A 26499-nucleotide genomic window follows, 5' to 3' on the forward strand; every position below is an offset into this window, starting at 1 on the left:
AAAGTAATCCATTTTTATCATTTTAGGCTTTTATCATTATGAGTTTTTAAGATTCTTAAATTGTTCCTGAAAAATTGGAGGGATGTATGGTAGTAAAGACCTTTATGTTTTTGTATCGTTATGTTTATGTTTTTCCTCCGTTACTGGTCTAGTGGTGGGGTATAATGGGAGTAATTTAATATTTCCGTATATTTTTGGTCTTCCTTTTTTACATATTTTACATTATTTACAACATATTCACATAATAAGTACGTTGTCATTAACTTACCTGAACCGCTATCAGTTGACATAGTGGTAAAATATATAAATTATTTTTTCCGCCAATAATTAGTTCGGAACAGCCCAACTGAATTAATGCACTATCAAAATAGAACTACATAAATTCCATATATTGTTAGGTAGACCGGAAAGNCTTAAAAAAAATTGTTTATTAATATTTATACAGTGAAATGCCATAGGAAAATTTACAATGCATCCACTTTCGGACATAGAAGCAAAATCATGATTTCATCTCTCTTGTATATTTACGTTCTACACCTTTAGGAAATCCATTCTGCCCCTTGGGTGATTCAAATTCCGCGCTGCTCCCGCCGCTAGTACATCGCGCGGCTAGAGAGGGCAGTAGGTCTGCGAGGAAACCATCGATGAATGTCAGTGAACGTACCTAAAATTACTTCACTACATTCACTGCGGACTCTTGTTGCACAGAAGTAAACAGAAGCGTCGATCCGATCAACAGTTCTTAGGCTGTTTGATTAAGTTACAGCCATCAGGTGAAGTGAAGGGAGTGAGCGATCCACGTATTATACGTCCATGGCTCTCAACTCATGTCGTCCATGTTTACTTTAGATATAACAACGATTAAGTTCTTGACACTTGAATTAATAAAAACTAGGTGTATTTAATGACTGCGAATATAGCTGCAATGGGAGAAGCAAAACTTGATGTAAGCAATGCAATGTTTGTGATAACGTTACATTAGTACATTAAACGTGGTTTTTCTGTTCTTTTGGCTAAAAAATACATTGCACGTATCTGATATTACAGATGTATAGCGATGTAACATACATGGTCGACCCACAAAATGTGGAAGGCGAAATGACAGTGGGAGCGAAGCATAAAGCTAACCTTGGAGAACCTGAATTTAACACATTAAACGAACCAATTAGTGTCACAATTGTAAGTTTATAATGAAGTAAATATATAAGTAATAAACAATGAACATGGACCTTCCTGTAATAAGTATTATTACAGTTGAGGGATGTGCGAGCAGTGGGAAGAAAGTTCTTTCATGTTTTGTATCCAAAAGAGAAGAAGAGCTTGCTTAAGGAATGTATGTGTTTCTATCACAGTTTACTTAAAATTTTGCAAAAGCCACTTTAAGTATTTATCGATCTATTGTCATGTTTTTAATTTTAGGGGATCTCTGGGGACCCTTGGTACTATGTACCTTCATGGCAATGTAAGATAACTCAAATCGTATGAGCTACAATTAGTTTTTGCTATTTACTTCTATTTCATTGTCAGTCATAGAAAACAGTTGGTTATCAATTTCTATTATTTTTAGGATCTTGCAAGGCTCTTCAGATGCGGAGAATAACATAAATGATGGAGGTCCAGAATTTGCAGAAGTCTTTGTAATAGTTTGGATTGGATCAATGGTTGTTACATTAAACTCCAAACTTTTAGGTGGAAATATGTAAGCAAAATTGTATATTAAATAAGTTTTGGATTTATTATATCATTCAGTTTTTAAAGTAGTAACTTTACATTTGTTTATCACACAAAAGTTTACTAAAGTAGTATATTTAACACAATCAGTATAGTAACAACTAACAAATTTTGTTCTCTAGATCCTTTTTTCAAAGTGTGTGCGTCCTTGGCTATTGTCTACTTCCAACGGCCATTGCATTAATACTATGTAGAATAATATTAATTGTGGACCAAAGTACCTTTCTATTCATCCTACGATTCCTGATAACAATGACAGGATTTGCTTGGGCAACATATGGTAAGCATTGCACATCTTGAAAGTATTTCGGTGGTTACTTTCGCGTAGAGTATGATGTTTCTTACAATCTGACTTCAGCTTCGATGGCATTCCTTGGAGACAGCCAACCAGTGGGACGGAAAGCATTAGCAGTTTATCCAATATTTCTGTTTTATTTTATCATATCGTGGTTAGTCATATCTCATACTGTATAGAGTGTAAATTATACAAATTTTGACTTTTCAATAAGACTGTATAGTATTTATGCACAAACCTAATAAACCGTGGAACCCGATTTGATTTGTTTATAATGAGCAATTTTAGAATATAACTGTTTCATGGATAAATTATTCTTATCAGGTAATTAGTATTAACATAAATGCTATCGATTTTTTTGCCAATAAGAATATATTTTGTATAATATAAAACATTCACAGCATACGCATAGTTCATTATTCTCAATGTGTACAGTGTCTACAGAATTTTAATTTACAGTTGAAAATCAAACACAAGCCATCTATAAGGTTCACCTTCTTGATCCAATTCACTTTCAAGATCCTAATGATAATCATGTATCTAAATTCTTTATTGTAAATAACTCTTTAGGCAAAAAGCTAGAGGATTAAATACAATTCTACAAAAATATGCATACTTACCACAGAGAAACGTTTTACATTTCACTGAAACGAGCTTCTAGCTTCTTGAATAACTCTTTACTATTACAATGCTCTGGATACGCAGTTAATGCTTTCTTTACAGCATTATAGCTTGTCTGCAAATCATCCATCTTAAATAAAAAATGTTTATCTTTATTATGTAGTGTGCGTGCGCGCGTATTTAAAATTAATTTAAGACTAGTTCAAAGAGTGGCTCGCTCGTAAAAACATAAATCTATGAAAAAATTAACTTGATAACTTGATAAAAGGAAAAAGAATGCAAAAACAAGGGTATGTAGGGTTCTAAGACAACAACCGATGAGATGTATAATCCCTGACTCCGAAATCATGCAAACGTAACTTTTCAAATCAAAAGGTCTATTCTAGAGGTTTTTTTCGCGTTGATTGCACTTTCTAACTCGAGGGTAACGAGGGTACTACACTTTTCTTGAAAAGTGCAGAAGTGTAAATACACTTTCATCGACGTCCCGAACGCCAGAAACCTCACGAAAGTCGAAGATGACCGATTTAGTAGAGAGGTACGCGATTTTGAGGTTATTTATATCGGACGAGAATGAATACGAAAATTTAATGCCTCTTCCAGCCTTCCTTCGTGAACAGTCTTCGTTTTCTTCAAATCCTACAATTCGTTCTATTACCTTGTAATTGTAGAAGATAAAAATTCCTTTCACGAATTTTAGGGATTGAGGATCAATAAGGGTGAGAATATTATTGTAGTAGAATTAAAAACAAATTAACTACAACAGGGATAATTATAGTTTAGTTCATTCCAACTGTGGTTTTGTAGTAATACATAATAATTGTAAATTGTTTGAAACATTATGTACAAAACTAAAACGCTAAATCCTTCTATACATGAACAAGATGCATTAATAATTACTTCTGTTTATATTACGTTGAGACGTTTGCATAAATTTGAATTTTCCTGTTTCTTGGTCTTTTCTATTTTGAAATTTGCCGCCAAATTCGCGGGCTACACTTATTGCGCCCGCTCGGGATCGAGGGTAGAAAGTGTAGAGAAAGTGTACATACAGTCGGTGTAGATGCACTCGCAAAACGAACAGCGACGCTGCGTCATTTCCGTCAAAACGAACGCCAAAGTGTACACTTTTCGTAAAAGTGTAGAAAGTGTACACTTTGGCGTTCATGTTGCCGGACATGATGCAAGATGTCGCTGTTCGTTTTGCTGGTTAATGTACACTTTCTCTGCACTTTCTACACTCGATCCCGAGAATGTGCAAGATGTTAGAAAAGTGTAGCCCATGAATTTGTCGGCAAATTTCAAAATTAAAAAGACAAACAGGAAAATACAATATGTACCACTATCTCAACGTAATATAAATAGAAATAATTATAATACATCTTCATGTATAAAACAATGTAGCAGTTAAATTTTGTACGTAATGTATGAAACAATTTACAATAATTATTTATAACAAATTACTTATCGATTTGCAATTTATTTATTTACAATAATTATGTATTACTGCGTAACTACGGTTGGAATGAAATAAACTATACATTTTCACTGTTGTAGTGAAAAGTGTTTTTCTTTCTATTGCAGTAATATCGTGACCCCTCAATATCTAAAATTCGTGAAAAAAGAAATTTCCGTCTTCAACAATTGCAAGGTAATAGAACGATTAGTAGGATTTGAGAAAAACGAAGACAGCCCAGGAAGGAAGACTGGAGAAAGCATTACATATTCGTATTCATCATTATCCGATACGGATATCTCCAAAATCGCATACCACTCCACTAAATTGACCATCTTGGACTTTCTTGAGGTTTCTGAGGTTCGGGATAGTCGATAAAAGTGTACCTACTGCACATGCACCTTTCAAGAAAAGTGTAGTATACTCGTTACACTCGAGTGCCGAAAATGCAGACAACGCGAACAAACCTTCAATATCAAGTTATAACGCAACATCCTCAGACACAAACGAACAAAAACCTCTCAATTAGTAAGCCCGGCACCACACGTACCGGACAAAATCGTCCGGCATCGGATATCCGATTACTACCCAAGAATCCACACGTCTCCAACTTTTATCTGATTTCATTATTATATATGTCTGCTAGATTTAGTTCATATCAAAATAATTTCTTCGATGCTGAAGGAAGGATCGCGTGGGATCGGTCTAAATGAAACTTTGACCAAGAAGCATTATCTATGTAATGTTTGTAGGGTTATTTAAAAAATGACCTACTTCAAATGCAAGATGTGCACTATTAAAGTGCGGCTCGTACATGTATTCAGCAATACTAGCTGATGCATGAAAATAAGTTCTCGCCGCTATTGAATTATTTCTCTTTATTTCCAGCACCCCAAGGTTATTGTATGACGGAGCATGCCTACTGTCAGCAGCGATAGCCAATCTTAAACATTGATCCGCCATTGCGTAATCGGCTATGAACTGTAAAAGATTGAATATATTAATAATTTCTTCAAAAATGATTCTTTCTATATTGCAAAGATTAAGGGATGGTAAAACTGGGGTTTAGGGAACCTACCTCCGTGACCTTGTCAAGGTCACTCGCCTGAGGGAATTCCATAAGGTTTTAACCGTCACTCGTTGTTTGTTAGAAACTGATTCACCAAATAATTTTGATAACCCTGTAAGACTGTGACAACAGCTCTGGGACGATTACCGGAACGGAGGTGGTAGTTTGGTGAGTAGTCTGCCCCTCTTTCGGAGGAGGTGAATACATTCCAGCGATAAAGAGCTTCCACCACCTCCTTACGAAAAGGAAAATAATTTTAATGAGTTGAACGTTTTCGATATTACGTATACATTAAAAAATTCAGAACATAAGATAATAAACCATTCATTTAATTTTGGGGACCCTGAAATTGGAGTTCTGAGATATCTGCAAAATGTAGGAAGATTGTGAAAAAACATGCGAGGAAATATTCTTCGTTATGAAATCCGTTATGATTTCGCAGTTTACGAATTATCTTGCTGAATATTCATTTAAAAGAAGATATCATTTTAGCGAACATATTATGACTTTTTAAAAATTGTGAGTTCGATGTATCCGTTAGAACAATTAGTTCATTCAAAATAATAAAGTGAATTAGAATTTGATGTATTGCAAGTAATAGATGACTGGTCGCTTCACGGCGGCCCGATTCTCATTATTAACCTAACCTGACTCAAATTAATTTGTTCTAAAACAGATAAAAATATTAAGGTGATACGAAAGTAGCGTCAAAGAGGTCTCGTTGATGAAACTTTTTTCCGCAATGGGTGTACCGAATCGTTTCAAACTTTACAATGTGAATATGGAGGGTATAAGAAAGGTCCTGACACTCGTAAAATTTCAATTTTTTAAAAATTTGTTTAGATATTTTAAACATTTATTGTAAAAAATGAAATTTCATAGGTTTCAGGACCTTCTTTAAAATCTCCATATTCACGTGATAAAGTTCCAAACGATTCAGTGCACTCAGTTCGGAGGAAAGTTTCACAAACGATTAGTACCTAACCCGTCAGATGCCGCTTTCATATCACCTTAACGTATGTTTAACTTCATATGTCATATCTTCAATGTTTGGAATTATTTAATATGAGTTAATTTGGGTTAGGTTAGGTTAATAGTTCGATTTCGGCCGCCGCGAGACGACTGACCAGCAGTTAATGGCAGCAATATATGAGTTTTTAATTGGATATTCAACAACATGCGACGACTAAAACCTTGTGAACGTCACTCAGGAGGGTGACCTTGACGACACATGTGAAGGTCAAGATCATCAGAGATGAAACCTCAATTTTACCGAAGATATTTGTTACACCTTGATTGATATAAAAAGTAATTATTTGCAAACGTACTCACGCCTCATGTTCAAAATGGTAATATTGATCTGTTATATGGAATTTAAATTAATAAGCATTTTTAGGAAAGTTCTAGTACTTCATGGAATAATTTTCAAAGGGTACACGTTATTTTATCGGTAAGTAATTATTTCCACTAAGGCTGTAACAACTGTGAGTCGGCCATCTTAGATTATGACGTCAGAGGCGAAAAAACGCATGAGATTCCCAACCGGTATTATTCGAAACGAATAACATTTTCCTGCCAAATTGGAAGAATCTAGATATTCACGAAATATGTCAGTGGGTCATTTTTTAATGGATTATGTCCTAGGAAACGAGAAATCATTTTTTGAAAAGTGACCTGGCAAGGCCAGTGACAACCCGGCAAGAAGGCTGGAATTGACTGGGATTGAAAATTTTAATTCCAGTGAATACCTGACTTCTTCATTTGCCCTTTATTCCATTGGCGATAAATGAAAAAAGCAAAATGTAATTCCTATCAATTCACTCTGAAAAATGGAAGGGAACGGGATTCAAAGGAATTCAAAAATACGAGAATAGGAATAGAGCGAAGGAATATGAATCTCAATAGTATTTGTGGAATTGACACAAATTTTTTATTTATACGGAAAAAAGAAAAAAAGCGAAGAAAAATCGATTTTTATGATTACGTACGTTATACTTCAGTTCCTGGCAGTATTCTCATATATTTTTACCTTAAGTAGTAAAGTAATATTTGATACTCAAAAGGGTGGTTGCTCGATGATAACTTCTCTTTTCCCTCTCCTTCGGGAAGGGGTAGGGTCATTGTAACATAAATGTAAGGAATAATAACAGTTCTTACATGCAAACGAGCTTTCTGCGTCGCCTGCGAGAAGTCTGGCCATCTGGTGGTTCTGTTGAAACTAATGGTGCCAAACCATTGTTTCCGCAATTACATAAGCAAGTTTAGAGTAACCTTGCAATATGTAAAATCTTACTATAATTGTTGTTACAGCTACCTGATAAACCTTCTATCTAATTGTACTTATTATAACCTCTTCGTATAGTTAATATTATTGTAGCTGGATCCGGCTCGAAGGACCAAAAATTGTTCCGTGACACTAAAGAGCTCGCGATTGTCAATTAATCCCCGAGGATCGTAAATCCTCGGGCTGGGGAAGACTAGCTCAATTAGTGTTTTGCTGAAGGAGGACTTAACCGCCAGCAGCTGGTATCGCGTTTGAATGAAAATATTCCGGATTCCGGTAACATACAATAGACTATATTTCTTATATGGACAAGGAAGAACGCGTGATTTTATGACGGTTGTCAGTTGACTCGGCTACTGTGGATACTTGATTCGCGTTGATTCGGCAACGAGTGAATACGATGTTCAGTTGACTCGGTAACTAGAATGAAAAAACGTCGCCGAGTCAACGTTTTCCCATTCTAGTTGCCAAGTCAACGTTTTCCCATTCTAGTTGCCAAGTCAACGTTTTCCCATTCTAGTTGCCAAGTCAACGTTTTTTAGAGAATTCCGTGTAGTCTCGGCAACTGTCGGTTGGAATCTGATTTTTACAAAAGTATTTAAAAAGTACCAGAGTGCACAGTTTTCCCCCCAACTCGGTGAAGGGAGGAAGTCAGCCTTAAGTCAATAATTCTCATTGGCAGGAAAAATTCTCGAAGGTTCAGGGTTTCCGCCCTCGCAGGCACTCCCGAAACGGCTGGTCACGTAGGCCGCGAATTCGTGGAAAATCCTTTGAGCGATGTCTCGTCGCCAGAAGCGGACTTCGGAATTTTTGAAAGTAAAAAAATGTGTTCGCCAGGCGTCGTCCTATGCCTTTCGTCGACAACTCTAGAAAAGAGACCCTTTGAGAATGCTCGTACTCAAGTTTATTGCCCCCCTTTCGTGGATTGCTTTGGCGCTGCGGTACGCGTGGGAAGGACCTCTAGTTTTCCATGGGCCCTGACTTGAGCGGTTAAAAAATATTAATTTTACACTAATGATTATCTCGTATGGGCTATCGACGCTCCAATTACCATCTCAGTAAGAAGGCTGGAATTGATTGGAATTGAAAATTTGAATTCCAGTGAATACCTGATTTTTCCTTTACCCTTTATTCCATTGGCGATGAAAGAAAAAAGCAAAATCTAGTTCCTATCAATTCACCCTGAAAAATAGAGGGGAACGGGATTCAAAGGAATTCAAAAATACGAGAACAGGAATAGTGCAAAGGAATATGAATCTCAATACTATCCGTGGAATTGAAACACATTTTTTTTTTATTTACACGGAAAAAAAGAAAAGATCGAAAAAAATTCAATTTTTATGATTACGTACGTTATACTTATGTTCCTGTCAGTGTTTTCATGTATTTCTGCCTTAAGTAGAAAAATAATATTTGATGCCCAAAAGGGTGGTTTCTCGACGATAACTTCCCTTTTTCCCTCTCCTTCGGGAAGGGGGAGGGTCATTGTAACATAAATTTAAGGAATAATAACAGGTTTTATATGAAAACGAGCTGACTGCATCGCCTGCGAGAAGTGAGGCCATCTGGTGATTGTGTCGAAACTAATGTTGCCAAACCATTGTTTCCGCAATTATATAAACAAGTTTAGAGTAACCTTGTAATATATAAAATCTTACTATAATTGTGGTTACAGCTACTAGATAAACCTTCTATCTTATTGTAGTTATTACATCCTCTTCATATGGATAATATTACCATTTTAATTGTTGATCACTACTGTACCTTTATGCGCAGTGCCATAGACGCAGTGCCTATTGGCAAGGTTACGTTTATCATTCCATGTGGTCAATTTCATCATTTGTGCGTTTCTCGGCCCCTCCGAGACTCGACTACACTCGAGCCCGCGCGACAAATTCGAACCCGGCTCCTCTGACCGGTATTTTATAGCCAGCCGAGGCTCGGCCCCCGAGGTCGACCCGGATCGGCGTCTCCGTGAGGAAGCCTAATGCCCACCGACTTTCGATCGACACGTGCGTCGCCGTGCGAGGTCTGCGCTGCGTCGCCGTTTCACATCGAGCAATCCTCCCCCGGGCGCCCGATACTTTGGCAACGCGGTTCCTGCCCCGACACCGCGTTACAGTTTATTTAATTATTACTTTATAAAATGCATGAGGTTTAATCAAATTTATATTTGGAATTCAGGAGAATACAATACATATGAAACCAATCTCAAATATTGGAATTCAACTACTTAATCTCTCGGGCATATAAAGTGGAATTGATTTAAATTAGAAGTTACAAACTTATATTCCAAAAAAGGGATTCAAGGCAATTGAATGCACAAACTTTTTAAATCAACTGGAAGGAATCAGGCATTCCTATAATGTATTCCTCTTAACGGAATACAAAACGATTTAATACCGATACCTTTTACCGGACTAGAAGGAATTAAACAAACCAGAAATATATTCCTCTTTTCAGAATTGAACAAAAACCAGAGTACACAAGGGGAATAAAATATAATTGATTCACAGAAAATATATTCCTGTTGCGGGAATTGAACTTGGAGAGAAAAATCAGGTATTAAATAGAATAGAAAAATCATCACTTTTACGTTGAAACTGTGAGATATTGAATCTTATTCTATTCAAGCCATTCTAGTGGGGATCCCAAGCAATAACCACAAGATGGACAAGAGTATCATCACAAACACGGACCGTCCGACACATTTTACATATCCACTGATTATTTCAGCAATAATGACTTGATGAAAAAATAGTTTGAAAGAATACCGGAGGGAAATGCCTCGCCTCTGACATCGTAATTCAAGATAGCTGACATGATAGCAACTTACGATTATTACGACCTTAACGTGATAGATATATATAGATGATTACGACCTTAAGGTAAGATATGAAGAGCCAGCCAGAAATATTTTAAAAATTGTTTGTATTAAATAATGATTAATATAATATAAAATAATGTTTATAAAAATTATTTTTTCATTATGGATTCTGTGTTTTAATACTTTAGTTTAGAAAAGGTATTAATGAACCAGAAGTGATATAGTATCGTATTTAATAAATCGTAACGAATTTCGATAGTTTTTGTACCAATTTGAACTACATAGCTTTATATTCTGTGCTTTAATTCTTTACCTAATAAAAGATCTGAATGAACCTGAAAAGAAAGATTGTTTGTATTTGGTGCATAATAAGTGATTTCAATTGTTTTGTGACCAGATTAACGTAATGTAACCGAAATTAAGGTCAGAAAAGACTATTGACGGGCACATATATATATTTGACGAAGTTTTTTTGTACACCAGAAGAAGGAATTTGTGATAATATTTAGCACAGATAATTGATTTGAGCGATAAGGAAATTCCGAAAAATCTCACCCCCCATATTCTAACAATACCCGAAGCTCACGAATACCGTGCAGAACCTAAGCAACACCACTACTCCCCGACGCTATTTCCACACTATACAGATGCCCTAACTTCGCCACACTAGTTTCTAGTCGTACCCTAACAGAAGGCATAATAAGCCAAATAGAAAGTACTATCCACCGCCTTCCCAACGAAACAGTCAACGAAATTCGCAGACAAACCGCAAATATCCTTCACAAATTTAAACTGCCCAAACCAAACCTAACCTACACAGAACGATCCGCCTTCCGTGATCTCATAAACAATGCTGACCTACTACTTCCGGCAGATAAAGGAAATGCGACAGTAGTCTTCAATAAGCAGGAGAATGACAGCAAAATCCGGCATCTCTTGGAAGATATAACCTACCCACAAATCCACAAGGACCCGACCATTCTCATCCGGAATTCCTCCCTCAACACGACCACCAAAAGAATCCTTACACCTCACGAATCTAAAGCCCCCAAATTATATAGTCTTCCAAAAATCCACAAAACCACTTCAGACCCATCGTGTTAGCCATCGACTCCCCCACACATAAACTAGCCCGCTTCCTAGCAAAACAACTACAGCCCCTCACTGACCAAAGCCCATCATTCATACAGAACTCCAGTTTCGTCTAAATAATTCCAACAAATCAAAATTCTGCCCAACAATCTCCTAGTCAGCTTCGATATCGAATCCCTTTTCACAAAAGTCCAAATCCTCAACGCATAGACATAATCCGCCAATCCAAAAAATCTCCACCAACTTGACCCCCCTCATCGAGCGTTATTTATCCTCCACCTATTTCGTCTATTAAGGAGAATTGTATGAGCCTGTTAAAGGTGCATTAATGAGTTCCCCGGTTTCCCCTGTTATCGCTAACATATCCATGGAGCACCTAGAATCCAAAATTCAAAAAGAAGCTTCCAAGAAACCTGATTTCGATACGTCGCTAACATCTGGCCACGCGGTAAAAACGAACTCCCATCCCAATATAAATTTAACAATGGATTATAATCCAACGACTAACTTCTCTTCCATGATGTCTTCTTAAAAAAACGGCCAGTCGGTTGCATAGGTCATGAAATCTACCGAAAACCCACCCACACAAACAGATGTTTTCACGCACTTTCTCACCACCATCCCTCATAAAAAGCATCAGTAATCCACTCCCTAGTTAATTGAGCTACAACCATATCAGAACCAAATACCCTTGAAAAAAAAACTATTCCACTTAAAACATACCTTACAACGCAACGGATACAGAGTGATTGAAATTAACCACACCATTCACAAACTCAACAATCCTTAATAAACTGGACAAACCCAAAAAGCAGTGGATGACAGACTAACGACATCTTCCCACATATAAAAGTCGTGACCGACAAAATAGGCAGAATATTGCGCAAATACAATATCAAGCCAATATTTAAGCCCCAGCGAAAGGTTGCACAAGTTCTGGCGTCCCCCAAAGATCCTACAACAGTACAATCCTCATCAGGTGTGTACAAGGTGCCCTGTTTTTGCTGGAAGACCTGCATTGGTGAAACTAGGAGAAGAGGGTCCACAAGGATCAAAGAGCATGAAAGAGCCAGTAGATAAAAGCACCTCGAACAGTCTGCAATCGCGGAAAACCATAAGGAGACTGGTCATCAACTTCTGCTTGAAAATACGTCAATTATAGCCGAAGACTCTGACTTCTTCCACAGAAAATACCGGGATACAATAGAAATAAGAAGAAAAAAACATAAATCGTGACAGGGAATATCAAGCGAATCCCATTTGGAACACTTTTCTTCTGGTTTCTTTTTAATTTGATTGGCCAATCAAATTCTCAAAACCGAAGTGGTCGACCCCCCCCCCCCCCCCAAGAGGTGACTCCAGATTAATCGGCCTCCCCACCAGGCAGCTCGCAATCAGCCAATCAGGATGCATCATAACGCTATAAAAAGGACTCCTCCAAAATCAGGACACATTTCATCAGTGTCTGTTCTTATGAAGCGAACTGCCACGTTTATGATATGTTGGATCATTGACGACAATGTACGCAGGTCATTTCTGTAAGTCACCACAATTTTGAGAAACAACTGAGACCTCGGAAGCTTCAAATCCACTAAAAAAATATCTTTGTTTAGCATAGACCTGAACCCAATGACATATTTATGTCGTTATTTACTTCTAAGGCGCTTTAAACTAACAAATGAGAATGATAGGAAACATGCTCAATCATTTGAGACATAACGGTCACAGAAAATTATACATTCGAATCCGAAGATGGGAAAAAGTGAACCCGCGAATTAGAAGTACACGACATAGATAACATGTGCTCTATGACCACTTTCGGAACAACAAATGAACTGCCACTGAATACAGCAAATGGCGCCATAGTCTAATAGATTGTCAAAAATCACTAATACAGGGGATTTCGCGTTTTGCTTTGATCTCTTCATAATCATTCTACCGGATGGAAATCCCATGCAATTTCCTCGCCTGTAGCGTCATAATTCAAAATACCCGACTCACAGTTACTAGGGTCTTAAATGACACAAAGTATGCCATTTTGTATATTTAACAATGTAGAGTGCAACAGGCAACATCGAACTATTCGATATGTAAAATTCAATATCGGTACTCAATAACTTTTACTTACCGGTAATTATCAATATATCGAAATTTGGTACATACCGAAGTTTCGGTATTTATCGATGCTCAGTATATACTGAACCTTGGTAATTGCCGCGATCTTGACAATGATGAAAAGTTGACATTTTAACAAAGCTTCGAAAATTTTAAAAGCTCCTAATTTCAATTTAAAAAATTAAAAATCAACATGTAACGTTATAATTATCGTGAAAAATAAGAGAAAACCAAGTAAAACGTACTTTAATATAACCAATGTACTTTAACAACTTACTAACATAAATTAAATACGCTGTTAAATAATTACGAAGGTATAACTAAAACATGAAAAGAAAATGCTGACTTGTATATAACCTTATTGGCATTCAAAACGATGTGTAGTAAAAAAAATGAAGCGAAATTTGTAAATTGAGAAACAGTTTCGCAAATTTTTAAGATACATTTTTTTCTTAAGCGTCTGAAATATTTCTAAAATGTGAAAAAGGAAGCTTCATATATTTAAATATCGAATTTTGACATGCCGAATTTCAGGCAATCGTGATACCGTAGTTCGATAATTTTTCCAATTATTACTAATTACAGACATTCCAGTACTTGGAACATCCCTACAACACCATAAATACAGATATCGGTAATGTGATACACAGGTTCTGTTAATCTATTACAATTTTTTTTTTATCGACGTTGATGAAATTTCGCAGCATCTTTCACATCATTTTAAGAGGAACTTACAATGGCTATGTGGGACAAGTTGTACCAAACGTCAGCAGCGTTTTCATCATTTGCAAGCGCAAGAGCTCTCTCGAAGCAGGAGATTGAATGATCGAATTGTTGCGCATAGAAGCAACAAAGTCCAAGATTTGTGAAGAGCTCAGCATTGTACACACCCATCTGCAAGAGTCTTCTAGAAACCGATTAAATAAATAATAAGATAAAAAAGAGAAACATCTTATTAAGTTATGCTGTAAGAAAAGTAAAAATGGCAACTGTAAATTGTATATGCTTTAACACGTTCCCGCCGGCGCCAATTTTCATTTGTTTCCCCCAACGGCGGCACACAAATCTATGTCGCGCTTCATCTGGCGGCGCGCATTTCTCGCGTGTTCAGACTTGCACGCGCTTCTTGTTTCTTCAGTATTACATTGAGCGCTTACTTTGCAAATTATGTGACTCGTGCCGTTTTTTATATCCTAACCACAGATTTCTGTTAGTAAAAATAACTAAAAGGTGGTTAGAATATTTTTTTAAATTTTGCCCTTAAAAATATTTTTTTAATTTTGCCCATAACATGGATATGGAAATAAGTGATTCGTCTCATGAATGTGTAAATAGAGGCAGGAGAAACGCATCAAGATTACGAATACTTTCTTCCTCTTCAGGCGAAGATTTTGTTAACGTAAACAGCAACGTTATGAAATGTTCCTCGGGGGAAGATTTGAGTGTTGAAGTTACATTCATAATACTGAATTTTTATGTGTGTGTTATTAAGCAAAATTTATGTTCATAATACGTTATTAATTATAATTTTTATTCAAAATACACGTTTTTATGTATGTACGTTAAATTATCAGTGTCTAATAGCACAATCGAATGCGAAACACAGGTAGTACACGCCGCCCGATGATGCGTCTAGCGCGAGCCACCGGTGGTACACGCCGCCCGATGGCACAATCAAGCGCGAGCCACCGGTGGTACGCGCCGCCCGATGGCGCAATCAAGCGCGAGCCACCGGTGGTACGCGCCGGCGTGAACGTGTTAAAGAGATGCGAAAAGCGGTTCTGAACGGTCATTAATTTTAATTCGCAGAAAACTGTTCAGTTGAGTCAATGAAATTTTTGTTGATTCAATCATAGAATCCGGTCATTTTATCAACAACCAAATATTTTGTTGACTTGACTAAATTCTTCGGTTGACAACATTCGGTTGATCACATTAAATATTACGGTAGATCACAATAAATATTACGGTAGATCACATTAAATATTACGGTAGATCACAATAAATATTACGGTAGATCACAAATATTACGGTAGATCACAATAAATATTACGGTAGATCACATTAAATATTACGGTAGATCACAATAAATATTACGGTAGATCACATTAAATATTAGTGTAGTCATTAAGTTGGTCATATAACTATTTTAATTTCATGGCATATTCTTACAGAAAAATGTTCCTTTCGTAAAAGTTTTCCCTGCGAAAGAGAACTTTGTTTCGTCAAAAATGAATTACCGGCATCCCTCGTCGCGATTTCGCTTAGAATATGAGCAACTTATTGACAAAAAATCATGACTTTACCTGTGAAAGAGGCTCCATAGCCACTCGCCACCAAGCGGATACGCTGGAAACTTTATTGACTAAAAATTGTACAAAATTAACAAAACTATTTAACCAAAACACTTTAATTGATTGAAGCAAACGAATTTGGTCAAGTGAACTAAATGTTGGTTCGCTCAATCAGAACGTTTCCTGAAATGAACCGAATGCAGTCAATCAAATAATTCTATTAGATGAATTACATTTTTTCTGCGTGAATGCATGATTATGGAGGTGTTAAAATCGTTCCTGATACTACAAAAAACGGATTTAATCGGATCATAATCGTTCTACCAAAATTACATACGGGGAATGCCATTTCGTATAATTCGCAATGCAGAGTGTAACACATAACATACATAAATATAATTGTCGACAAAGTAGCACGCAGTTTCAGATAGTATATCAGTTAGATGATATATTAGAATTTTTTTTTACCGACGTCGATTTCATTTTTCAGTGCCGTTCACATCATCTTAAAACATAATACGTTGAATTAGCAAGAAAGTATAGTTGTAAAAAGATATATTCAACATTACCTGTAATAACGCAAAGCTAGTTCTGGGTGTTCATTGTAAAAATGATTCATACCAATGCTAGCTATTGCTTCCGTATGAGAGGCATCTTCTTGAGCTATTATCTTGTAATACTTCATTGACATAGGCATATTGTTTAGGCCCTCAAATATGCGAGCCATTTCCGTTAGTATTGATACCTAAATTAGTTTGAACATAGTTTAACGTAATTGAATAATTATACATATTTATAACTGAAAAGCGTGCTCTTTTACAACCTCATTATCAGGATTGAGCTCATTTAAATCATTTCATTGAAATCATTTAAATAAACAGATTTTTATTTATAAAAACCACGATTTTTTAAACAGACCGAGTATTACATACCGCGATCGTCTTGTTCGCGCTGTCATGTCGGAAAGCTAAAAATAAAACGTAGCTTAAATGTTACAACGGGTGACGTTGCATTTCTAAGGAAGAAATGCCATCACAACAGGGTCAGACTGTTTCAGCCAACACGACGCAGAATCCCTGGCTCGGGCGATTGCATGACTCGGCGGACGCAGACAATGAGAACCACTGCCCAGTTTGAATTATATTTGATTTTCTCATATAGCCTTTTTCGCACAAATTTGTTTTATTTTGTTTTCCCTTTAAACTACGAGAACTCAAGAAAAGCATTTAAAAGACTAGGTTGAGAAACCTTGACGATTAATGTATGGATGAATTAATCCAACTTGAGTCTCTAACTTATATTCTTAAATATGGCATTTTAAATCTCTACTAAAGTACATTGGGTTTGTTAAATCCAGTCCCTGTCATTAATTAGGCAACTGTAAGGAAATGTAGGATCATCTTAAATAGTCTCTTTCGGCTATAGGCCGCATGAATATTGCAATATTTCATGATTTAATTCCTTTGCAAAACCTTGAATATTTCGAGATGTAGAAATCTCGTCGTAAAATCTTAGCTTGTAAGTACGGCTGCCCAGCTCAAATCGTCCAACGCTCGACCGCCGAGGGACGACCCCAAACATTCAGGGATGATGATTGTAACGGGGCGATTCGGAAAATTTTGACAAGAGATTTTGGAATGAATTCAGAGCGCTTAGAAAGACTACACAAAAGAGAGAGAGAAGATCAGGAAAAAAGGATTACACGAATTAAATACTAAGCTTATCGAGGAACAGGATACGTTGGACCACTTGTTGTAATAGATACGGTTAGCAACGATATTGAGGAAACGTGCAACCAAAGTTGGCAAAACCAAATAAGAATTAACCTCCTCACTTACAATATCGTGTGAGATACGTGGTATGTCAATCGGGCCAAATGTAAACAAAACGTACGAGAGACGTGCGAGATGTTGAACGTTCAGCCAAACCGTGAAATAGCCCGATGTATGATCGACATTTTTGTTGTTTTTGGTACGCGCTATTGGAATTTAAATCGTAAGGCAAGGGATTAAGCAGCTGGAATCAGCGCAAAGAACGACAGTGAGCGATCGGCGAATTTTAAACCACGTTGACATCATAAGCACGGATTCGAACACGCGCGCATATCCTCCGAAAATAGAAATACCCACATATTCTGGAAATGGTCAGGAAAAACTCGTAAAATTCATTATAGACTTCGACCACTATTGTAATACCATAGGAGCAAACGAGTATGATTTAAAAACGATCATAGGCCAAAGCCTTAAAGGCATAACGCATGATTGGTTGAATCTCTCTGTGGGAGATGAGGTATCATCCTTCCCGGATTTCAAGCGAATATTTCTAAAGAAAATCTGGAATGAGGATACGCAATACCGCATAAGGCGTAACTTGGAGTACAGATGGTTTAACGAAAACCGAATGACAAGAACGGAATATGCGATTCAACTTTTCGGCAGCGCTCGCGATTTGTCACAAAATCTCAGTGACGAAGACGTAATTAAACAATTATCGCGACAATACAACGAAACTGCACAGCATGCTAGCATCTCTCGAGGGATATCGACTCTATCGGAATCCAAAGAATTATTGGAGGCGTTCGATCAGGTAGGACCAATTAACTATAACCGATCCAAAGAACGTAGATACTCAACGACAGAAAATCTGGTAATAAAATCCCCAGACGAATCAATTATGCAAAGTATAGATCCTCAAGCACCCAGAACAAAATAAGAACAGCAGCATTATTTTCCGCCAGGATACCCTCGAAGGGAGCCAGGAAATTATCAACGATTAGAACACTACTCACAAAGCAATAATAACTACGTACAGAACCAGTGATACCAAGGAAATACATATTCAAAATTTCACATGATCAATCTCCACGACGAAAACAGAGCAACGCAGCAGCGGCGTTGGTGGTTATCACACCACCCTTGGTTAAATAAGGAAAAACAAGCAGAATCAGGGAAACGTGTAAGCGTTGCATCTGAAATTCCCAAGTACACAGCAGTTTTCGAGCCACCGATGTATCGGCAGGAAATTAAGACAGACCAAAAGAAATCAAGAATCATCCAGGACATTCGAATCCCAGCAACAGTAAATATACAGCCGGAGATCCAGAAAGAAAAAGCATCATCGAGTCGAAGTGACGAAGCAATGGAGAACGTTCGATCCGAACTTACGGAAAAAGGCGAGGAAGACCTGCCGAGCGAGGAGGTAATCCAATGCCCAACCATTAAGGTAAAAATCGAAGGGATCCCTACAGAAGTGCTGATCGACATAGGCAGCGAAGTTACTGGTATATCCGAGAGATTCTATGATGAAAATAAAGAAAAATTAAAAGCTTGCTCGATTCTGCCAGTCAGAAGGACGCAGATCGTGGAAGCCACAGGAATGAAGCCGGTCTTCGTTACAAAACAAATCTATGCAGAAACGAGGATTGGGAGACGCATTATGCATATAGGATATTTAATAGTCCCCAAAACTCTTAAGGAATTACATTATCGGAATCGACAGCCTACTAAAATGGAAAAGCCCGATGGACTTCGGAGCACGTTAAACTACCTTTGTCGACGAGCGACAGAAAAAGAACCTTTCAACAATTACGGAATCAGCTGTAGCTATTCCAGAGTCGGAAGGAACCTATGAAAGGAATATGTATGAAATGGCCCTGACAGAGGAAAATAAGGAAAGCCCTAGCAGCCCAAAAAGAACGGACTACGTGCAAGACTCAAACAAGTATTGGGTCAGTCCCGAAGGAATGAAAGAAAAGTTAGAAGAATGTCAAGGACTAATAGAAGCGCAAAGGGCAAATCTCTATAATTTAGTGTTGAGATTCCGAGGCGTTTTCGACAAGAGATCAGGAAGGATACAAGTCTATCAACATAAATTGGAATTAAGCAATTACGAAACGTTTAAGAAAAATCATATCCGGTACCAATCGCATACGGCGAGAAAGTGTACCAAAAAATCCAGAAGATGATGAGCCTTGGGATTATACAAAGATCGAATAGCCCGTACATAAATTCAGTGGTGACGGTCATCAAGAAAGACGGGTCAGTCCGCTTATACTTAGGTGCCCGCTGTCTGAACGAAGTCATGATCGCCGACCACGAGTGCATGGAGACGACCGAGGAAATTTTCCAAAAGTGCAATAAAATCAAGATCATCTCGAGTTTTGACCTAACTAGCAGTTTTTGGCTGATACCACTCCACCCTGATTCCTGAAAATATACAGCATTCCTGCATAGGGGAAAATACTACGAATTCATTGTTACTCCATTCGGTTTAAAAACTAGCAGCGCGCATCTGATACGAGGACTTGACATGGTAATTCAAGAATTTGCTCTTCTATTCGGGATCGTGATTGATTGGCTGTGGTTCAGTTAGTTATTACAGGAAATGTAGGCACTGTAGGGAAAAAACAGTATAGGCCTTTTCGACTCCTTCTTCAACAAGATTAACACTGTATAAACAGTGACTACGAGTTTTGTTACAACCTTTATAATAAGGTGCCATTCTCACTCCCGCTCCCGCTCCCGCTCCCGCCCCCGCCCCCGCCCCCGCCCTCACTCTCATCCTTGCCCTTTCTCTTCCTCTGTCGCTCTTCCTCGCCGTTTACCATTCTTTCTCGCCCTCTCTCGTACTCCCGCAAACTCTCTCGTCCTCCCTCATCCCCTCTCGCCGTCACGCCCTTTCTCGCCCTCTGTGGCCCCCTCTTGCCATCTTTCGGCTCCTCTCGCCCATTCTCATCCTTTCGCGCCCTCTCTTGTCCCCTCTCACCCTTTATCGTTATCTCTCGTACTTTCTTGTCCTCCCTCGTCCGCTCGCCATTTCTCGCCTTTCCTGCCTTTTCTTGTCCTCCTTTACCTCCTCTTGCCTCCCCTACCCACCTTACCCTCCCAGCCAACTCTGTCGCTTTTTATCTACACAATTCCGTACACCCTTAACCACCCTCCTCAGCGCACACTGTTAACCACCCCCTCATCCTCGCTCATTCACCCACATTCATCTACAGCTGCACACAGCATAGCAGGATCAGTGGTTGCGGCTGTTGCAGTAGCGGGGGTCGTTGCGGCGGCCGAACGGAAGAATAATTCAATTAACATTTGCTTAATGTATACTCATCAAGATAATCGGTACTTTTCTGTAAAATACATGTCTTAAAATATGATATAAATACACATAATTCGATTACAAAAAGATGCGAAATCGCATCAAAAACACTTTCATCCGGTATAGAAAAAAAAAAACTTCGCTAAACACATGTGTCCGTCATGATCCTTCCCGATCATAGCTTCGGTTACATTGTATTAATTATGCATTAAATAACTTAAATAGTTACAAAACGACTGAGTTCAACACTATGTATCAGATACAAGAAATATATCATTTTTGGTTCATTAATAATTTGTGAAAACTAAAGTATTAAAACTGAATCGGTAACATAAAACGTATAAACAATTCTTAAAACATTTTTGGCGATTCGCATAATAACATAAATAAATCACTCCACAGATATTGAAACTGTACATCAACGTTTGTCCGGAAAGTAATACAATTTTTCGTTAACCAATAGACTTATTGTAGATATCGTTACAAAAGTTGAATATTCTTCGAAGTAGCTCCCTTGGGCATCTAAACACTTTTTCCAGCGGCTTTGCCACGCACGGTACGCGTTCTGGAAGGCTTCAACGGGGACCTCGGCAAGGACCCTCGTTACGGCGCCTTGGACGGCTTCAATCGACTCAAAGCGGATTCCTTTCCAGGCGGTCTTGATCCTTGGGAAGAGAAAGAAGTCGGCCGGAGCCATATCCGGACTGTAGGGGGGTACGGCAGCGTTGCCAAGTTGTGCTTCACCAGGTACTCACAGATGCGCAGAGCGGTGTGGTTTGGAACGTTGTAATGGTGGAGCTACCAGGTAGTGGCGATCTCCTTTCTCACTCGAACGACTCTTTTCCGCAATTTTTCCAGTACATCAACGTAGTAGGCAGCGTTCACGGTTTGACCTTGAGGAACGAACTCTTTGTGGACCACACCTTTGGCGTCGAAAAAGACAATCAACATCGTTTCCACTTTCGACTTACTCATTCTTGCTTTTTTCGATTTTAGGGATCCCGAGGTGTGCCACTAGCAACTTTGACGTTTTGTTTTTGGGTCATACTCGAAATACCATGTTTCATCCCCGGTAATACCCCAAGAAAGAAGGTTCAATTTCCACGCGTTCGAGAAATTCAGTCGCGACAGTCACCCAGTGATTCTTCTGATCGTCCGTTTAAAGCTTGGGAACCGGCTTGGCACACACCTTCCTTATGTGCAACGTATCGGTCACCAGTTCGTGTACAATTGTTTTGGGAATGTTGAGAGTTTCAGCAATCATCCGGACACTCAACCGATGATCAGAATTTAACAAATAGCGCACACGGGTCAAATTGTCGTTGGCTGTGTTAGTTGACGGCCGTCCAGCGCGGAGTTCGTCGACCACCTCTTCCCGGCCTTCCTTAAACGCTTTCAACCACCGCGAAACTTGCGAATACGATAGAGCACTATCCCCGAAACCTTGCACAATCAATTGGTGGGATTGTTCGCCCCCCTCTTTCAACGTACTATAATAACATAAAGCCTATGATATTTTTAGAAAATGATCGTTTTCGTATTAGTATTAAAAGTTTATTTTGCGGCTCGTCTAAAAATGTAATACGAATATTCGAGGATTTGTTCGAGAAACGTCTCGACCTGTGTCGAACTAGAGAGAAGATGAGAGTAGCCAGGCCCCCTTCTTCATAACTATTGCGCGGTGCTGCTCTCGCGGTAGCTGAGGCATCAAAAGGCGCGCTAAACGTAGAGTCCAGTCTGGTTTGGTTGAGTTAGCGCAGAGCCGAGAAGCAGTTACCTACTGACATTTACCGACAGAAAGTCGTTACACACCAGACACAAGCATACTCTAAAATACCGATTAGCACTTTAATTGAATGCAAATGCGGAGCTTTGGGCATGGCGGTGTTCACGTACGGAACCTACACGCAGCGAATCTATGTGAGTGCGATCGCTCCTAGAAATATTCGCGCGTCCCAACCAGCGAAACGCCAAGCTACAATTTGAGGCGCGAGCATGCATGTGTTCGACCCTCGCGCTCATAGCGAGCATGCGTGAGAGTCGAATGCTGCGAAAAACCTCCCGAGGCTTACCTAGTCGCGGATGTAAGCCAAGCCATGTCGCGTATGAGTTTTACTTTTAATTACATAAGAATAAACAAATATTCCTTTTAGCATTCCATTTGGATGTATCTGTTGACAATGGAGCAAATTTATTTTACCGGTAGTTAAACATATTATGAAGTATCAATAAAAAAACATCGTTTATAATGTCAACTGCAGATTGAAAAACTTTAAATTTCCCACCATTAGGAAGCACTCTTTCCATAAATTAGTATAGAACGAGACCGTGCACTTCACTCAACAGTTTCTCCAATTACATACTAATTTACGCCAAGAATGCGTCCTAATGGTGAGAAATTGGAAGTTGTTCGACATGAAGTTGAAATTATAATCTATGTTTATTTATTAATACATCATAATTTGTTTAACTACCGGTAAAATAAGTTTGCTCTATTGTCAATAAATACAACCAAATGGAACGCCAAAAGTAATATTTATTTATTCTTATGTAAGGAAAAGTTAAAATTGTACACGACATGGCTCGACTTACATGCGCGACTACACGGAAAACATAAATTGGTTGTAATTACTACAGTGACATAGCTAAAATATGAACTACAAAAATGGTGAGATGGACCGTATGAAATGGTACATGCAACGTTGGCAATAGGTACACTGCCATTCGTTGATGGTTACTTCGCGGACCTACTGCCCTCTCCGGCTGCGCGACGTACTAACGGCGGGAGCAGCCCAGAATTTGAATCGCCCAAGGAGCAGAGCCAGTCAAGCCGAGCTGAACCGAGCCTAGCCGAGCGGAGCAGTGGCATGTCGGGGCGTACCTTGGCGTGGGGGGACACAAAGGGTCCCCCTTTTTGGTCACAATCTGCGGGGTTTCACCCCCTGGGTCGTAATCCAAAGAGTGCCCCCTTTGGGTCACACCCCGCGGAGTTCCACCCCTTCTTGTTATTTTCGCCCTAGATTAATATGTTTAAAGCTCATTAAAATCCCCAAACCGTTTGAAGTGACTTCCCCGGTGCTATCGTTTTAATATATCGTACTATTATTGACATGTTATAAATGGAATTGTAGTCTATTTAGAGTATTGGTTACGACATTTTCTCTTTACAAATATATTTCATTTCTGTAGACGCCGTGACGGCCTTACTGCATTCCGAAAATAACGCTTCAAACTTTTAACACAATTCAGAGATGGGGCTACGGTTCGGTACTTCATGTACTTGGTATAACTAGCAGATGGTGACGTATCACTTATCGCATTTGATGCCTCAAGTGACCGGTTTGAATCAGAGATGGCGCTTTATCCTTCGTCCTATTTTGAAACGGTGCCTCGGGTACCAGAAGCATTCGCAGGAATAACAGTGCTCGTGTCGCAAAAATTTGATAGCTGTGTCCCCTTGGGCCTGCCTACTCTCATCTTTTCTCTGGTCTAACGTTTCCGTGTTACGTTTCGAGGGCCAACGGCACCGACGGTTGGCCCTCCCCGCGTCTCTTTCCTCCCGAATTTCTAGCACCTCGGGTCTCACTCGAGAGGAGAGGTCCTACTTTGTCTCGGATCACCCCAGAGGGCATGCGTTCAGCTCGTATGCTTCGAACGTCTTACAAACAAGATTTTTGTTAATTAACTTCAGCCTTCGCGAGTGAGGTTGTGTGTCGACTCCGTGGTCTTAACGCACCCCAGCACCATCCGAGGTTTCGGCGATACCTAATAAATAAAGGACACATAGCTTTTTAACACGTTAAGCGCCATGTCAGTCACCGGTGGCTTACACAATATATTTTCTGTTCGGACCACGTCAGTCATCGGTGACTGACAGTATACTCTTCATCAGGTAAAGTCGGATATAGTCGGATATTGCGCGCTAAACGGAAATGAAGAGAAAACAGGTTTAGCGCTTAACTTGGTTAAGAAAAATAAGCCGACTATTCTTTTCTTTCTCTCCAACCCATCTTCTCCAACTCGTCCCGATCTATATGACTCAGCTTCTCCTATGAGCGGGTAGCTAGCCGCGGTTCCGAACATCGCTCCTGATCCGTCTTCGAAAAGTCACCTGTAGTACGTGGCCGACCGTCCGAGGCCTGTGCCGCGATATCGGCATTCGGATTCCCTCAAAATCCCCCGGGCGCCGTCAAAACTCTAGTCGACACGGCCATCAGCCCCGACACCACGTCACAAAATGTCTTAAAAATTGTTTATATTTTTTATCTTATAGATTCGATGTTTTAATACTTTAATTTTTAAAAGTTATTAATGAACCAGAAGTAAGATATTTTTTGTATTCAGTATATACAATAGTAACTGATCTCAGTAGTTTTGTAACCATTTAAATTATTTAGTTCATAATTAACACAATGTAACCGAAATTATGATCAAAACGAATTGTGACGAACATATGTATTTGGAGAAGTATTTTTATACATTATGATGTTTCTGATGCGATTGATTTTACCTAATCTTTTAAACGAGTCTATTTAAATAATTGATATATTAAAAATGATAGTGATTATAATGGTGATTTAAAAAGTCAGCGATATTTTATTCTTTCCAAAAAATCGTGGTTTTTATCAACCCTGCAAATTATACTTAATCTAATAGTTCTTATGTTCAATAAAGCCCTACGCATTTTTAATGGGTTGCTTTCAAAAAAACACTAATTCAGCTATGCGAAAATTGACAGGATTCTTCAATGTGTGGATGGTTTTTATGTAATTATCTATTATTTAACAAGTAAGTCATATTTATATAGTTTTTTTCTTTTTTCAAGAAGTACCTACATCGTTGAGAAAATAATCGAGTCCTTTTTTACAAACATCGAGTGCAGCCAAAGGCTGATCCAGTCTTACGTATACTCGAATCAATCTCAAGATCGTCTCGATATTTTTGGTATCCTTTAAAACAGATTTGAATTGCTGCTCGGCATCTCGAACCAATCCTAACATATAATAACATTTTCCTAATTGTATTTTCCACCACCAATCCTTGAATTGACAAGCTTGAGTGGCTTGTACTGCCAGATCGAGAGCCTGAAAAAATCCATTATTGTTATTAATGATGTCATTCATTATGTTTCTTAAAACATATTTAATATTGATTCCTGTACACATTACTTATACAGGGTAGTTCACTGAAAGCCGCATACCTGAATATCTTGAACGAATTTGAAGATACATGTAGGATAAATTTCATGCAAAAATGACTCTTGATCGAAGGTTATTTTTATCCAGAATTATTAGTTGAAGCACAGCCAATCAATCGCGTTTCCGAACGGAACGAGATTGATTGGCTGTGTTTTAATTAGTTATTACAGGATATTAATGCACTGTAGGAAAAAAATAATACCGGACTTTTCGACTCCCTTTTCAACAAGGATAACGCTGTATAAACCGTGACTACCAGTCCTGTTGCACCCTGTATATGTGTAGACTTCGCTTTGCAGTGGTAAAGGTAAACGTATGTACCACGTGATCTGACCGCTCACTCACACAGTTAAAGCCATTCTGTTTACTGAAAATTAGGGAGTGGGACATTACAAGGTCTTGATATACAGGATGTCCCAT

At 38.5% G+C, this 26499-nt stretch overlaps 2 protein-coding genes across 2 annotated transcripts; one reads left to right on the top strand and one right to left on the bottom strand.

Annotated features, from left to right (window-relative positions):
- The first annotated feature begins 644 nt into the window (after positions 1–644).
- Positions 645–2285, top strand: LOC105697007 (protein YIPF6). The gene is made up of 7 exons (XM_012419933.2): positions 645–946; positions 1048–1179; positions 1255–1333; positions 1420–1462; positions 1568–1699; positions 1854–2011; positions 2090–2285. Exons 1-7 carry the CDS (start codon positions 905–907, stop codon positions 2203–2205), a joined length of 702 nt encoding a protein of 233 aa, XP_012275356.1. The 5' UTR covers positions 645–904; the 3' UTR covers positions 2206–2285.
- A 184-nt stretch (positions 2286–2469) lies between these two features.
- LOC105697006 (tetratricopeptide repeat protein 8) lies at positions 2470–26499 on the bottom strand. Its single transcript, XM_023433357.1, has 6 exons — positions 26425–26499; positions 25717–25965; positions 16354–16529; positions 14226–14397; positions 4878–5084; positions 2470–2777 (listed from the first exon to the last, which is right to left on the bottom strand). Exons 1-6 carry the CDS (start codon positions 26497–26499, stop codon positions 2661–2663), a joined length of 996 nt encoding a protein of 331 aa, XP_023289125.1. The 3' UTR covers positions 2470–2660.

This window comes from Orussus abietinus, unplaced genomic scaffold (genome assembly GCF_000612105.2).
Source record: "Orussus abietinus isolate OABI.00-Male unplaced genomic scaffold, Oabi_2.0 scaffold723, whole genome shotgun sequence".
NCBI classification, from domain to species: domain Eukaryota; kingdom Metazoa; phylum Arthropoda; class Insecta; order Hymenoptera; family Orussidae; genus Orussus; species Orussus abietinus.